This window comes from Pleurodeles waltl, chromosome 12 (genome assembly GCF_031143425.1).
Source record: "Pleurodeles waltl isolate 20211129_DDA chromosome 12, aPleWal1.hap1.20221129, whole genome shotgun sequence".
NCBI lineage: Eukaryota > Metazoa > Chordata > Amphibia > Caudata > Salamandridae > Pleurodeles > Pleurodeles waltl.
In genome coordinates this window covers 680,780,239-680,795,157 of record NC_090451.1, presented here as the reverse complement: position 1 = coordinate 680,795,157, position 14,919 = coordinate 680,780,239, and the positions used below count along the sequence as shown (strand labels likewise).

The 14,919-nt window shown below is 43.8% G+C and overlaps 1 protein-coding gene across 10 annotated transcripts in view; it reads left to right on the top strand.

Annotated features, from left to right (window-relative positions):
* Positions 1-14,919, top strand: part of CHD3 (chromodomain helicase DNA binding protein 3) — a 1,503,198-nt gene that overhangs the window by 1,292,503 nt on the left and 195,776 nt on the right. For all 10 annotated transcript variants that reach the window (XM_069218663.1, XM_069218665.1, XM_069218664.1 and 7 more), the window contains 2 exons: positions 9,897-10,005; positions 10,578-10,710. In XM_069218663.1, coding sequence (XP_069074764.1) covers positions 9,897-10,005; positions 10,578-10,710 — 242 coding nt within the window. The remainder of the gene's footprint in view (positions 1-9,896; positions 10,006-10,577; positions 10,711-14,919) is intronic.

The window sequence follows — 14,919 nt, the reverse complement described above, 5'->3', positions numbered from 1 at the left end:
GAGCCGGCGGAGTGGGAAGGTGCGACGGGTGCTACTGCACCCGTCGCGTATTTCACTGTCTGCTATGCAGACAGTGAAATAAATTTTGGGGCCCTCTTACGGGGGCCCCGCGACTCCCCCTCCCGCCATCCGGTTCCCGGCGGGAGAACCGCCAGGAACTGGATGGCGGGAGGGGGAGTCGGAATCCCCAAGCCGGCGCAGCAAGCTGCGCCGGCTTGGAGGATTCCTTGGGGGCAGCGGGAAACCGGCGGGAAACCGGCGGGAAACCGGCGGGAGACCGCCGGTTTCCCTTCTCTGACCGCGGCTAAGCCGCCGCGGTCAGAATGCCCCGCGGGGCACCGCCGGCCTGTCGGCGGTGCCACCCCGTCCCGCGGCCCTGGCGGAAGTAATCCGCCAGGGTCGTAATGACCACCCATGTGTCTTGGGCCCTCCTTTGACCTCTCCCCCTGACTGGCCCTGTGTTGCTGGTGCAGTGGCTTTGGGGTTGCCTTGAACCCCCAATGTTGGGCTGCCTATGCCCAGGAGACTGAACTTGTAAGTGCTTTACTTACCTGAGAAACTAACCAAAACTCACCTCCACTATGAACTGTTGATTTTTGCAGTGTCCACTTTTGAAATAGCTTATTACCCTTTTAACTAAAACTGTGTGTACTACTGTTTTAAATCAAAGTTCTATAATTTCCTGTGTGAAGCACCTTACAATTTATGTACTTACCTTAAATTTGAATATTGTGGTTCTAAAAATAAAAAAATAAAATATATTTTTCTATATATAAACCTATTGGCCTGGAGTTAAGTCTTTTAGTGTGTGTTCTCATTTATTGTCTGTGTGTGTACAACAAATGCTTGAGACTACCCTCTGATAAGCCTACTGCAAGACCACACTACCACAAAATAGAGCATTAGTATTATCTAATTTTGCCACTATCAACCTTTAAGGGGGACCCTTGGACTCTGTGCACACTATCTCTCACTTTGAGATAATATAAACAGAGCCAACTTCCTACAGTAGCCAAGGGGCATACTCTGGAATTCATACAGAAACCTCCAATACCCCTCTGTCAGGACTGCCAACTCCAATGTTAAAACACCTCCTCAAGGAAGTATATGTGGTGTTGCGCAAGGGGGCAATAGAGCTTGTTTCAACTCTTCACAGGAACCAGGGATTCTATTCATGCTTTTTTCCAGTAAAAAAAGCCTTCAGGGTATTGGCATCCCATCCTAGACTTAAGATCCTTAAACAAGTTCCTGAAAAAGCAGTTGTTTTGTATGGTAACACTTCAGAACATCCTATGCCACAGGAGATCACATGACATCTCTAGACCTCCAGGATGGCTACTTCCACATCCCAATACATCGAAACCATCAGAAATTTCTCAGGTTGAGGGTAGTTGGTATGCATCTGCAGTTTCGTGTCCTCCCATTTGGATTAAAGTCGGCCCCCAGAATTTTTTCCAAGGTGTTAGCGCCAGTAGCAGCTCACCTACGCCAGTTGGGCATACAAGTTTTTCCATATCTGGACGACTGGCTTAACAAGGCATCCTCAAGAGCTCAAGTGGTAGACCATACAGCAGCTTGCCTCCTGTTGTTCAAGGCTCAAGGTCTTACCATCAATTATCGCAAATCACACGTTCATCCCACGGAAAAGCTGAATTTCTTGGGGGCATTTCTGGATGCTATCCAAAGCAAGGCATTCCCATCTCAAGAGAGAAAACGAAAGCTATCCAACATGGCTTAGAAGCTATCGACAAAAACGTTTGTTTCAGTTCGGACTTAAAATCATTGATGGGAATGATCTCATCATGTATTCCACTGATCCCAAATTGCCGGCCACACATGCGGCCTCTACAGGAACAACTGGGCGCTCAATGACTCCAAGTGCAGGGCTCCTTCAACAATCACATTTTCATCACACCAGAGATGCGAACTGCCATGTCTTGGTGGGCGAGGCAGACCAACTTATCCAAGGGTCTTACCTTTCTTCAACAGGTGCCTCAATATACAATAACAACAGATGCAACCCTCGAGGGTTGGGGTGCCGACCTTCAAGATCTGCGAATAAGTGGCACATGGACTCAAAAGAACAAACAGCTTCACATAAACCAGCTGGAGCTCAAAGCAATAGATCTGGTGCTGAAGGCTTTCTTACCGGGAATTCGAGTCTCAAAAATTCTCATCTGAATGGACAATACCACAAGTATGTTTTACCTAAACAAGCAGGGTGGCACAAAATCCTTGCAGCTTTCACAACAAGCTCAGAACATTTGGAAATGGGCCATAGGAAACAGAATTTCTCTGAAGGAAGAACACTTGCCGGGGCTAACCAACGTCCTAGCGGATACTTTGAGCGGGACGGTCATCCCGTATCAAGAGTGGGAACTCAACCAAAAAGTTCTCAACCAATTCTACCGGATGTGGGACAGGCCAAATCTCGATCTTTCTGCCACATACGAGAACAGGAAATGCCCATATTACGCAAGCTGGCATCCCCAAAAAGAGTTGTGGGGAAATGCATTTTTGATGAGATGGTCAGGGGTCTATGCCTACGCTTTTTCCCCGATTCCGCTCATTCCCAGAGTGGTCAACAAGATGAAGACAGAAGGATGTCACCTCCTTCTAGTAGCACCCAGGTGCCCCAGGCAGGTTTGGTTCACAGAACTCCTTATGTATTCGTAACATCCACATGTTCTACTCAGACAGATGCCAGTCCTGCTGACCATGCATCAGGGCCAGGTCAGGCACCCAGATCCGTCATCTCTGCACTTATCGGCCTGGCCCCTGAATTCAATGAATATTCCACTTTGAACAGAAATGGAGTACATCTCATCAGAATGTAGAGCAATATTAGCCAAGGCCAGAGCGGACACCACCAATAAGACCTTTAAACTTAAATGGAAGCGTTTCTGTTTGTGGTGTGCTGCGGAAGGAGTCCATACTATCTCGTCGCTCCCGGAACAATTACTTCCTTATTTGTTGCACTTGGCAAAATCTGGGCTTTTGTACTCCTCCATTTGAGTACATGTGGCAGCAATTTCAAGAAACCGCCGATCTCAGCACACCTCCTTGCTATATTTTACTAGGATTGTGAAACAATATCTCTGAGGTTTTTTTCAAGTTTTTCCACTGGTGCGTAAACCTCCACCGTTATGGTCCCTAAACATAGTGTTAGGACAACTCATGAAACCCCCTTTCAAACCAATCCACAGGTCAGAATTAAAATTAATCTCCTGGAAGACATCACTTTTACTGGCTCTCACTTCAGCAAAAACGGTGAGTGACATACAGGCCTTCACCATCGAAGAGCCTTTTCTTCAGTTCACCCCTAAAGGGATTATACTTCGAACAAATCCTAAATATATTCCAAAAGTACCTTCAAACTTCCATTTGAATGAGCCAGTGATTTTGAAAACCTTTTTTCCTAACCCACAAACGGTAGCGGAGAAAGCACTGCATTTGCTGGATGTTAAGAGGTGTTTGAAATTCTATCTTCAAAGAACACAGAGGATCCGGAAATCAGACCAGCTATTCGTAGCTTTGGGAGATGCAAGAAAGGGCTCCGCGATATCTAAACAGACCATTGCCAGGTGGATTGGTCTAGCAATACAATTCTGTCATGCCCAGGCCGGAAAATCACTCCACAGTAAGGTTAAAGCTCACTCTACCAGGGAGGTGGCCACATCAGCGGCGCTCTTCGCGGGAGTGCCCTTGCAACACATTTGCAGGGCAGCGACATGGTCCAGCCAGCATACATTCACAAATCACTACTGTCTCGATGAGATGAACAAAACAGACACGGCTGTTGGGCAAGCAGTGCTGAGGCATCTGTTCCGATATGGTGAGCCTCTCTGGTCATCCCACCTTCCACTTGAAAAGGTATGTGATCTACACTTCCCTAATCTGGTCATCAGTATTTTTGGTATAATAATTCTTGTTATTATTAATATGGTTGTTATTTTTATTATTATTACAATTATTATTATTTCGGTTTTTATGATTATTGATATTATTATTATTGTTATCTTCCTTGAAGCATCGGTACATTGCTATTTATTATGAGCTGGGAGTAGCATAATTCCTATTATTATGCATGTTATGCCTAGTTTAAACAATATTACTGCTTGCTACTCTAATTCAAGCATGTGAATCTATGAAAGATCCAATACTGGAGAAGAAAATTGGTTACTTACCTGTAACTGTGGTTCTCCAGTATTGGTATCTTTCATAGATTCACATGAGACCCACCCTCCTCCCGCAGAGGCTCCTCTTAAACATAAACTTTCTGCTTCACACTTGTACTAGAAAATCTGAGGGAATCAGCCTCTGTTGGGAGTGTGCTAGAGGGTGCTGACGCTTGATTGGTTGTAGCTCAAGTTTGGTTCTTTTTCTTATAAAAGAACATGGATAGGCTATAACAGTGCCTGTTTGGGCCATTGGAGCCTAGTGTGTTACACTTACTGATATACATATTTGAAGTTGCCGTGAGGCTCCCACCTCACCGACGGGCATGATTCAAGCATGTGAATGTATGAAAGATACCAATACTGGAGAACCACAATTACAGGTAATTAACCAATTTTCTTCTCACTCATTCTGATTTACTCAGTCTTACCGTGACTCAGCCTCACACGCAGTAACACTCAGTTACACTCACTGTCATTCTCCCTCACTTGCTCACATTCATTCTCACACATACAGGTCCTTACTGTCACTCATTCGCACTTACTCTGCCTCATTCTTTCACGGACTCTCACTTCAACTCACACACACTGTCACACAGACATGCTCACAGTGCTGGAATTTAACCAGCTCCGAACAGAATCTCTGATGGCTGGTGCAGGCACCTTCATGCACCTGTGTCCATTATCTTCCCTTTGACTCATCCATCTATCCACCCTTTCACTCAGCCATCCACCCTTCATCCCATACACTCATCCAACCCTCCATTTACCCTTTCACTCAGCCATCCATCCTTTCACTCTCTCATTCATCTATCCATCTATTTATCCAACCATCAATTCACTCTTTCACTCATCCATCCATCCTTTCATCCACACATCCATATAGCGTTTCACTTATCCATCCATTGCTTTACTCATCCATCTTTACATTCATCCTTTCAATCATTTATCCCTTCACTCATCCACCCATACTTTCACTCCATCCATCCACTCATCCATCCATTTACCCATTCCCTCATCCATACATCCACCCTATCACTCATTCTATCATCCAGCCTTTCTCTGATCATCCATCAACTCATCCTTTAAATCCATCCATCCATCCTCCCTTTCACACTCATACACCCTTCATGCCTTTTCCATTCCATTCTTACATCCATCCTTTCACCCATTCATTCATCCATGCATCTATCCATCCACCATTTCATCCATCCAACCATCCACCTATCTTTCCTTTCACTCACTCACCATCCAAAAGTTAATTATGAGCCTTTGTCTCCCGAGCTGCAGACAGAAAAGGCCCATCAAGAACCCCACCCCACTGTAGCTGCTATAGGTGTGATGATACCCCTGATGCAGGCAGAAGCTTAACTGCACACTTACCTCTTAGTCCACTGTGCAATTGTTGTCCACAGCTGGTTTCTTTCTTCTCTTGGGCCTGTATGTAGTCAAGATACTGAGCATTGTGTCTGCTCAGCTCCATAAGTTTTTTTTTTCAAAGTGAAACCAAATGCAGTACTAAACACATGTTACTTCCAGGAGAGCAGCCCCCTGCATCCCTCCTTCAGCCTGCTCCTCTGTGATAACCAACTAATTGTTGCCACCTACTCCCTTCTTGTCTCGTTGGCCTCCCTCATCCCAAGCCAATGAACTGGATTGAGTTTTGTAACTCCTCCCAGGACCACTGTTTATGTGCCCCAAAATCAGCCTGACTACTTGCTCTCTAATTCAGCACTCCCTCTCCGATGATGTCGCTGTTGTAGCTTGCGCCTGCAGGTCGAAGAAAACCTTGCCTGGCTTGCACTTGCACAGTGTAACATCTGGCAAGTTCACTAGAGTTCACCCAGGAAATTCAGCACACTGTCTCAGAGCAGTGATTTATTTTCAGCTGTTCTGTGTTTATTTCCCTGTTCTTGCCTTTCCCCAGAGGGTGGCAGGGCAACACCCATTTTTCCCATGAACATCAGTCGCCCCTAGTCCTGGATCTCATCACAAACGGCCGTACCCTGGAATAAACTCAAATTCCACCTACCACTCAGCTGAAACGAACGCCTTCACTTCATCTCTGTCTTTTTATCAAGGAAGCGCTAGCTATGCAAAGCAAGGGTGCCATAGAAAAGGTGCCACACTCTTAAAAAGGATGGGTTTCTATTCTCATTTTTTTCTGGTGAGGACGAAATTAGGAGAATGGCGCCCCACCCTGGATCCCAGGAAATTGAGCTAGTAACTGAGAAAACAATCTTTTCATATAATCACCCTCCAAGGTTCCTACTACTCCTCAATCACTGAGATTTCATGGCAAGACTAGATTTGCAGGATCCCTATTTCCATATCCCTATCCATTTAAAACACCTCAAATTTCTCAGATCCATGGTAGCCAGCACTCACTATCAATTCAAAGGGCTACCATTTGGTCTCAGATCAACTACCCGGATTTTTCACAAAATGTCTTACCCCAGTGACAGTCCACCTACGAAAGAAAGGCCTCCAGGTTTTTCCGTACCTCGGTGACTGGCTAATAAAAGCGTCATCTGCCCAAAAAGTGTTGAAAGCCACAACAACATGCCTACGAGTGGTCCATAACAGCAGATCATCTGCTGGGAGTCAACAACAGTTTGGTGGATACTTTAAGCAGAGCAAGTCAGAGCTGTCATGAATGGGAGCTAAATCAATCCATTCTGAATGCCACATTCCAACAATGGGGCATGCCAAAACTGGATCTGTCCGAATCTCTAGAGCACCAGAAATGCCAGTTTTACATAAGCTGGGATCCTCAAAAAGTGTTGTAGGGGAATGTTTTTCAGTAAGATGGTCAGGTATCTATGTACACTCTTCTCCCAATCCCTGTCATTCCTAGGCTTCTCAGGAAAATGAAAAGAGAACCGTGCTGGCTAATAGTCATTGCTCCACAATGGCTCAGACAGCACTGGTTCACGGAGCTTCTGCTGTTATCAGAGGGCAGTCACATTAAACTGGAGCATCAGAAGGTTTTATTATCAATGAACCGCAAGCAGGTCCTTCATCTGAACCCGACTTCTCTGCACTTATCAGCCTGGCTTCTGAATACCATGAGCTTCAACACTTAGATATCCCGGATGACTGCAGGGACATCCTTGCCAAAGCCAGAGCTGATACTAAGAGAAAAACTTATTGCCTCAAATGGAAGCATTTTTGCTTATGGTGCTAAAACTCAAATATCCACTTTATCTTATCACCTCCATAACAGGTTATCCCATACCTACTCTCTCTGACCAGATCTGGGCTGGTGCATTCTTTCATTAAAGTGCACTTGACATTCATTTTGAGATATTCATGAGGACTTCAGGATCTCCTTCTCTGTGGTCTAACGGGCTCATCACATAATTACTGAAAGGTTTATTCAGGGTATTTCCTCCAGTAAAGTTACCTCCATCAACCTTGCAACTTAACACAGCACTGTCACAGATAATGAAGAGTCTGTTGGAGCCTATTCACAGGGCAGAACTCAAATTCCTAACATGGAAATTAGCTGTGCTTTTAGCTCTCACTTCCACAAGAAGAGTGAGTGAGCTCCAGGCATTCACGATGAGGGAACCTATTTTACAGTTCAAAAATAATACTATGATTCTCCAAACTAACCCCAAATTCAAACCTAAAGTTCCAACAGATTTCCATTTCAAACAACCTGTTGTGCTTAAGACTTTTTCCCCAAATCTGCAGACACCTGTGAAAAGAACTTTGCATACCTTAGATGTAAAAAGATGCTTGAAGTTCAATTTATATCATACAAAGCATCTATGCACGGCAGACCAGATATTCATGCCATATGAAAACAAGGGTGATCTGATTTCCAAAGCCAACATAGCAAGATGGATCTCATCAGGCATTCGATTATGCCATTCTAAGGCCAGTAGGCCTTTGAGGGAAAGGACTAAGGCACACTCTACAAGGGCAGTTTCTACAACAGTGGCCCTGTTTGCTGAAGTGTCTATTGAAAGTATATCCTGTGCTGCAACGTGGAAGAACAGGCATACTTTCACCCAGCATTAATGCCTGGATTTGGTGCAGTGCAGGGATGCATCTGTGGGGCAGGCAGTCATTTGCCATCTTTTCCAATAAGGTGAGCCTTATCTCATGAATTTTGGTGGTTTGACCCACCTTCCGCTATTGTGTTATATAACATAATTTTGCAAGATATAGGCCCTCATTTCAACCTCGGCGGTCTCTTCCAGAGACTGCTGAGGTTCTGCCGGACTGAAGACCGCCAGTGTTGGCGGTCTTCCGCCAACCCTATTATGACTACTGGCGACCCTCCGCCCTTTTTTGGACGGAGAGCCGCCAGCAGCCATACTGGCGGTCGGTGGTGTAGTGGAGGCTGCTCCTCCGTCACCGCCACGTCATCAGAACACCGCCCACCATAATACGACTCAGTATTCGGCATGGCGGTGTTCTGGTGACGGGGAGCTGGCGCCGGAGCAGCCCCCATGGATCCTGTTCCCTCCGAGAGGATCACCGGAACAGGTAAGGTGATCGTCCGATAGGGGAGGGGGGTGGGGGGGTTGTGCGTGTGCATGGGGGTGTGCGTGTGAGTGTGTAGAGGGGTTGTGTGAGTGCGTGTATGGGGGTCGGGGTGGGGGGTCCTACTACCTTTAGGGGGTTGTAGGGGGTCGAGGATGTTGGGGGTGGAACGAATTCCCTGGCATTGATGGTGCTTACCGCCATGGATTTCGTGGCGGTTTAAAACCCCACGGAATCCATGGCGGTATGCGGAGTCCTGATACCTCCGGCAGACTAGTGATGGCTGCCGGGCTGGAGACCGTTGTCTCCAGCCTGGCGGTCGTTACCACCGTGGCGCACGGTGCGGGATATTGGCGGTTTGGCATATGCCAAACCGCCAGTGTCATAATGGGGCGGTAAAGACCACCAGCTTGTTTGCGGTCTTACAGCCCATTTTGCACCATCTGCCAGGGTTGAAATGAGGGCCATAGTATGGAACTGCTAACTGTTATGTTTAATGTATGTGAATCTATGATAATTCCAGTACTGGAGAAAAAAGTTGTTACTTACCTGTAATTTTTGTTTTCCTGTATTAGTATCTTTCGTAGATTCACATGCGACCAACCCTCCTCCCCTTAGAGGCTCTCCTTCTTTGCAAGTGCTGACTATTCCTACTAGTGCTTGGAAATCTGAGGGAAGATGCTTCTGCTGGGAGTATTGTATAGGTGCTATAACCTGATTGGCTGGAGTTTGGTTCTTTATAAATAATGTAGATAATCTATAAAAATCAACTATTTTTGCCATTGTAAGCTCTGTGTACCACTTCCACTGCTTTAGAATATACAGTGGGACTCCCATCTCGACGATGTGGATGATTCAAGCATGTGAATCTATGAAAGATACCAATACTGGAGAACAAGAGTTACAGGTAATTAACATTTTTTTGTATTAATCCTCGATCCCTCTCTTTCCATTGGCATGTACTGGGCTATAGGTCTTGCTATATTCCTCTAATGCAAACTCAAGCGTCTTGTACTGTGTTTTATTTCTGAATATGAACATCCCTCACACTGCACGCACTTCATTTCATACATGTTGAGACTCATAAGTCACCTCAAAAGACTTGTGATATGAACTGTTCACCATTTTGGTCTTCTCATGTTGTATTTAATTTGGCTGAAATGTTTTGGTGTTATTTGATTAAAGCTTTACAGAGATTAATTGTCTGTGTTTGCTCCACAGAACTGCATACGCTGTGGCAGAATGAAGAGCGGGCTGCCATTTCTTCTGGGAAAGTGAATGAGATCTGGCACCGTAGACATGACTACTGGTTGCTGGCTGGCATTGTGCTGTATCCTTTGTTGAAGTGACCCTACACTCTCACCTAAGTTCCCTTATTTCTGTTAGTAATTTACAAAAAGTAAATTTGAGATCTCAGATTCAATACTTCTTTCCTCTTTTAAGTTTTATTCTCAGTCCTGCAGTGTTCACCCTCTCTGTTTCCTTTTTTTACATCATTTATCTTTTTTATTTCCATTGCTATAAATTTTGTTCTCCTTACAAATCATCACCTTTTGCAAATCTTCATCTTATTTGCCTTGTTTCTCATGTTTTAGCTGTCTTCTCTGATCCTCCTGTTCAGCTTATCTTTTCTTCCTACCTATCATTTATGTTTTCCTTTCTATTTTTTCTCATCTTTCTCCTACGTTTAGCATTCTGTATTTACCCCCAATATGTCTTTCGCATAATTTTAAGTTATGTTGTACTGTTTTAAAACAGTAGCATACTGTGAATTTGCCTGAACTGAGTCAGATGATGATAAAAAATGCTATTGTTTATGAGTCCCTCATGATACCTCATGAATGTGCTCCTGGCATTTTCCAAGCATTACAATACTTGAGAGTTCCTTAATACTCTGTGCAGTCATGGCTATGCTCGATGGCAGGATATTCAGAATGACAATCCCTTTGCCATAATAAATGAACCTTTTAAAACAGAAGCTAACAAGGGCAACTTTTTGGAGATGAAAAATAAGTTCTTGGCAAGGAGGTTTAAGGTAAGAAAAGGTCCTGGCTCCAAATACATGTCTTTGAAGTGTACTTAATAAAGAAGAAGTGTGTGCCTTGTCACTCTGGTTTTGGGAATGTGTGAAGAGTGAATGGTGGTTTCACTCTCAGAATGATGCTGGTATGACCTTATCACAAAAGGCTTTTGGAAAATAGACATGGTTAGATGTCTGGTATATAGAATTACATCACTGGGAATGCTGCAGTGAAAGAAGTAATGTTCATATCCATTAACAGAAATAGGCGTTTGGTTGTATCCAGTGGGTGATGCTGAATTAAAGAGATTCTGAGCAACGTTTGGTGGCTGCCCCAGAAGTATGATATAAATCAAGTGATCTATAAATTCTTGTACTTAAAATGTCATCTACTGTACTGATAAAGATAGTGGAACACTTTTGAGTAACAAGTGACCTAATTGGCAGCCATTTCGTATAAGCCTGGTATACATGTTTTTTTTTTTTTCATATTCCATGATTATGATCAAACACTGGTCTATTCTTTTAGATCTAGTTTTTTTTTAGCGGTTTGCTTTGTATTATCGTATTATTTTTTTCCATTTGCCTTTGAATGAATTTCTGCGGGATTGTCAATCTTTTTCTTCCTAGAACACTGTTTCTGCATCGTAAAATCTTCATTGATATTCATAAATACTTCTCCGTGCGTCGACCCCATATATATCGTCCCATAAGATAGACTTTTTTTTCCTGACTAGCTTTTAGAATTAAAAAAATACCAATTTTAAGTCTACATTGCTGCATCTTTGTTACAAAAAAGGGAGAAATTGAAAAATGCTCTCTGACAGGCCTACACTGAAAGCTGTTAAAATATATAGTACCCATTCAAGATTCTAGGAGCTTCCCCTACCTAGGACATAAGGCTCAGAGTAATCCTCCAGGACATAAAAACAGAAGAAGAGAAAAGGAACCTCTTACCATGCACCCTCTGGAAACAAGGGGTAGATATAGGAACAGAAGACAAGGCAAAAAACATAATTGCTGTTATCACTCTCCACATCATTTTAGATGGCCTTTGAGACATGTGGGGTAGAATGTTTCAGCACCTTCTTGCTCAATATTTTCTATATGTTGATGCTGTAAAGTCCAGGGACATTGATCTTCAAAACTTCCAAAAATGTGATACTGTTGACATTGAAGGACCATCAAATGACGTCAGCAAACTTACCATCACCATTGACTTCAACTAAGACCCCAGCGTTAATGTTGACAAAGCCTTCATCGCTCACTGTCAAAGAAAAAATGTTGAACAACATCACATTCTCCATTGATGTTGGGAAGAACAAGAATAGGTAACTTGCCATCACCATCAATATCCATGACATGTTTGGCTCTCTATCTCCTCATGCTTTTTCAATTGTCTCTTCAAAATCTCTTCACTCAAGAGAACTACATCACCAGGTCAGACTCTCACTCCAAGGTTCTCTACATCTTCTCTCCAACACCAAAGAAAAAGAGAATGACAGAGAGTATATCTAGACTGCCTTAGACCTTACCCACACCTGTCACTCTGGATCCTTATCTCCTTCCTTTAAGGCTCTTTAATCCTAGTAAAAGGTTGGACAATCCCATATAAGAGCCCCTGCAATCTTTGTGTTTGTTCCTCCAAAGATGGATCAAGAGATATCATTCAGCTTCTCTCATCCCTCAAATCTTTCGTGTAGACACACACAGCTACTTTCTTTAGGTTACCTGATCAAACTTCTCTCTTCAAATCTACCTCTGTAAATAGATTCTTGAAAGGTTTGGTTCATCTTTTCCCATCTTCTCCTTTTATCATGCCTCAGTGGGACTTGAATCTGATTCTTACATTCTTGATTTGTGTTCCTTTTGAGCCACTTCACAGTAGTCCCCTGCGGTTGCTCACCATCAAAATGTCTTTCCTAGTGGCCATCTCGCTTGCCCATTGAGTGAACAATCTGCAGGCTTTGTCATCTAAGCCGCCCTATTTATCCATACTCTTTCACGTAGGTCAGTCGATCACCTTACCTAGTTTCTATTCTCCATCTTACCCTGTTAAGAGTGGCTTTTCCATTGTCTATATCCCAAATGAGCATTGTCATTCTACATTGACTGCACGCCGAAATTCCGGGTGGACGATCAACTCTTCGTGGGGTATGTCAGAGCTAGGAAGGGTCATGCTGTGCAGAAAAGCATCATCTCCCAGTGGGTCATCCTCTGCATTGAAACCTGCTAAGCACTGACTAAGAAGCAACCTCCTGAGGGCTGCGTAATCATTCCCTCAGAGCCAAGACTTGCAACCAATGTGTTAGCACATGGAGTTCCAGTCCTGGATATCTGCCAGGCAGCGACATGTGCCTCTCTGCAGAGGTTTACCAAACAATTATGCCTGGACAGTTATGTCCATTGTGACGGGCATTTTGTCCTTTGAGTCCTGCAGGAGTGCCTTGTCTGAAATTGGCCCTTAGACCCACCTCCGGGGATAGTATTGCTTTAGTATCTTTTCTAAGGTAAGGAATCTGCAGTTAGAAGTCTCTCTCAGATAGACAGGTTACTTACCTACGGAAATGCCTTATCTGCTAGAGGCACTATCTAGCTGCATTATTCCTTACCAACACAACCATTCTTCCTGCTCTGCAAACGGATTCCTAGGGAGAGGGCTGTATCCCTTTCAGAGCCCTAGTTATCCACACCAGTGGTCAGTATTCTTCATAGTTCTGGGTTTATGGTGTGGAAAGTTGTGAAAAGAACCTGACGTCAATGTGCCTTGGTGGCGCCTATTAGGTGCCGCGGACGTCACTTCTGCGTGCTGGCTGACAGCACACATGGGGCTAAATTACTACACCTACCGGTGTGCAGGGGTACTGTTCACGAAAAATATTCAGGATCCAGACTAATGCCTGGGACAGTTCTAAGGTAAGGAATCTGAATCATATGTTTCTCATGGTTATCAACTATTTATGGGGGTGCACAGGTATCTACCATAAAAATATTAGGGAAATATATGGCATTCTCTTCCAGGGCATCCTCATCAAAGTCATAAACACTGAATATTCCCGCCCTCGTGCGGGGACCCAGGAGCATACATAAAATACACACATATAAAAGTATGAAATATGCACGAAAAATATATATATAGCATTTTTAGTAGACAAATTTTCATACTAAACTCATATATACATGTGTAAAACAGCAATGCAGACTATAATCATAAACAGGCTAAAATGCTTTATTTCTATGGAGTTTTTCTTTTTTTTTTTTTCTTTTTTTAAAACAGTCCTTTACAAAATTACAATAAGAGAAAAAACTTTCCAAAGCCCCATAGCTGGGCCTAGGGAAAGAAGCAGTAGCAACATCAGAGAAAAAAGAGAAAAAACTACACTGAAAACAATGGAGCATTCTTAGCCAATAGGCTGCATGCAGGTTAACACAGGAGAACCATAAAAATTCTGGCACCGTGCCTTTAAGACCCTGAGCACCTCCAGTATCCCACCATGCCTCAGGGGTGAAGGAGAGGTGACAGTTGGTTCACAGTTAGGTCAGTACTTTTTACGGTGACAAGTTGTGCAGCAGATTGGAAAGATAGTGTGTCCTGCACTTCTAGGAGACTTGCGACCGGGGAGGAGGGTGGGTTGTTTATGACTTTGATGAGGATACCCCTGGAAGAGAACTAGGATTTACAGGTAAGTAACTTATCCTTCTCTTCCAGGGGATCCTCATCAATAGTCATAAACTTTGAATAGATTAGCAAGCCCATCCCTTAACTCTGCGGACTGTCTAATAGAAGTGCAGGAATAGATATGTATTATGCAAACAAATTTCTCAGAGATGCTTGCCCAACTTGGGCGTCTGCTCTGGCATCTGAGTCCAAACAGTAATGCCTAGTAAATGTATGTACAGACTTCCATGTAGCAGCCTTACAAATTTCAGAGATTGGAACATTATTAAGGAGGGCAGCCGTAGCCGCCTTTCCTCTTGTCGAATGCGCCTTAGGCCTAGAAAGTAGATGTTTGTTATGCAGTAACAATACATGAAACTATCCATCTAGATATGGTTCGTTTTGAGGCTGCCTCGCCTGTTCTCAAATGACCGTAATTTACAAATAAGTGGTGAGATTGTCTAATTAGTTTGGTTTTATCCAAGTAAGATTTTAGCACTCTTTTCAAATCCAGGGAGTGCAAAGCTTTCTCCGCCAGAGTATCCAGATTGGGGAAAAAAGTTGGT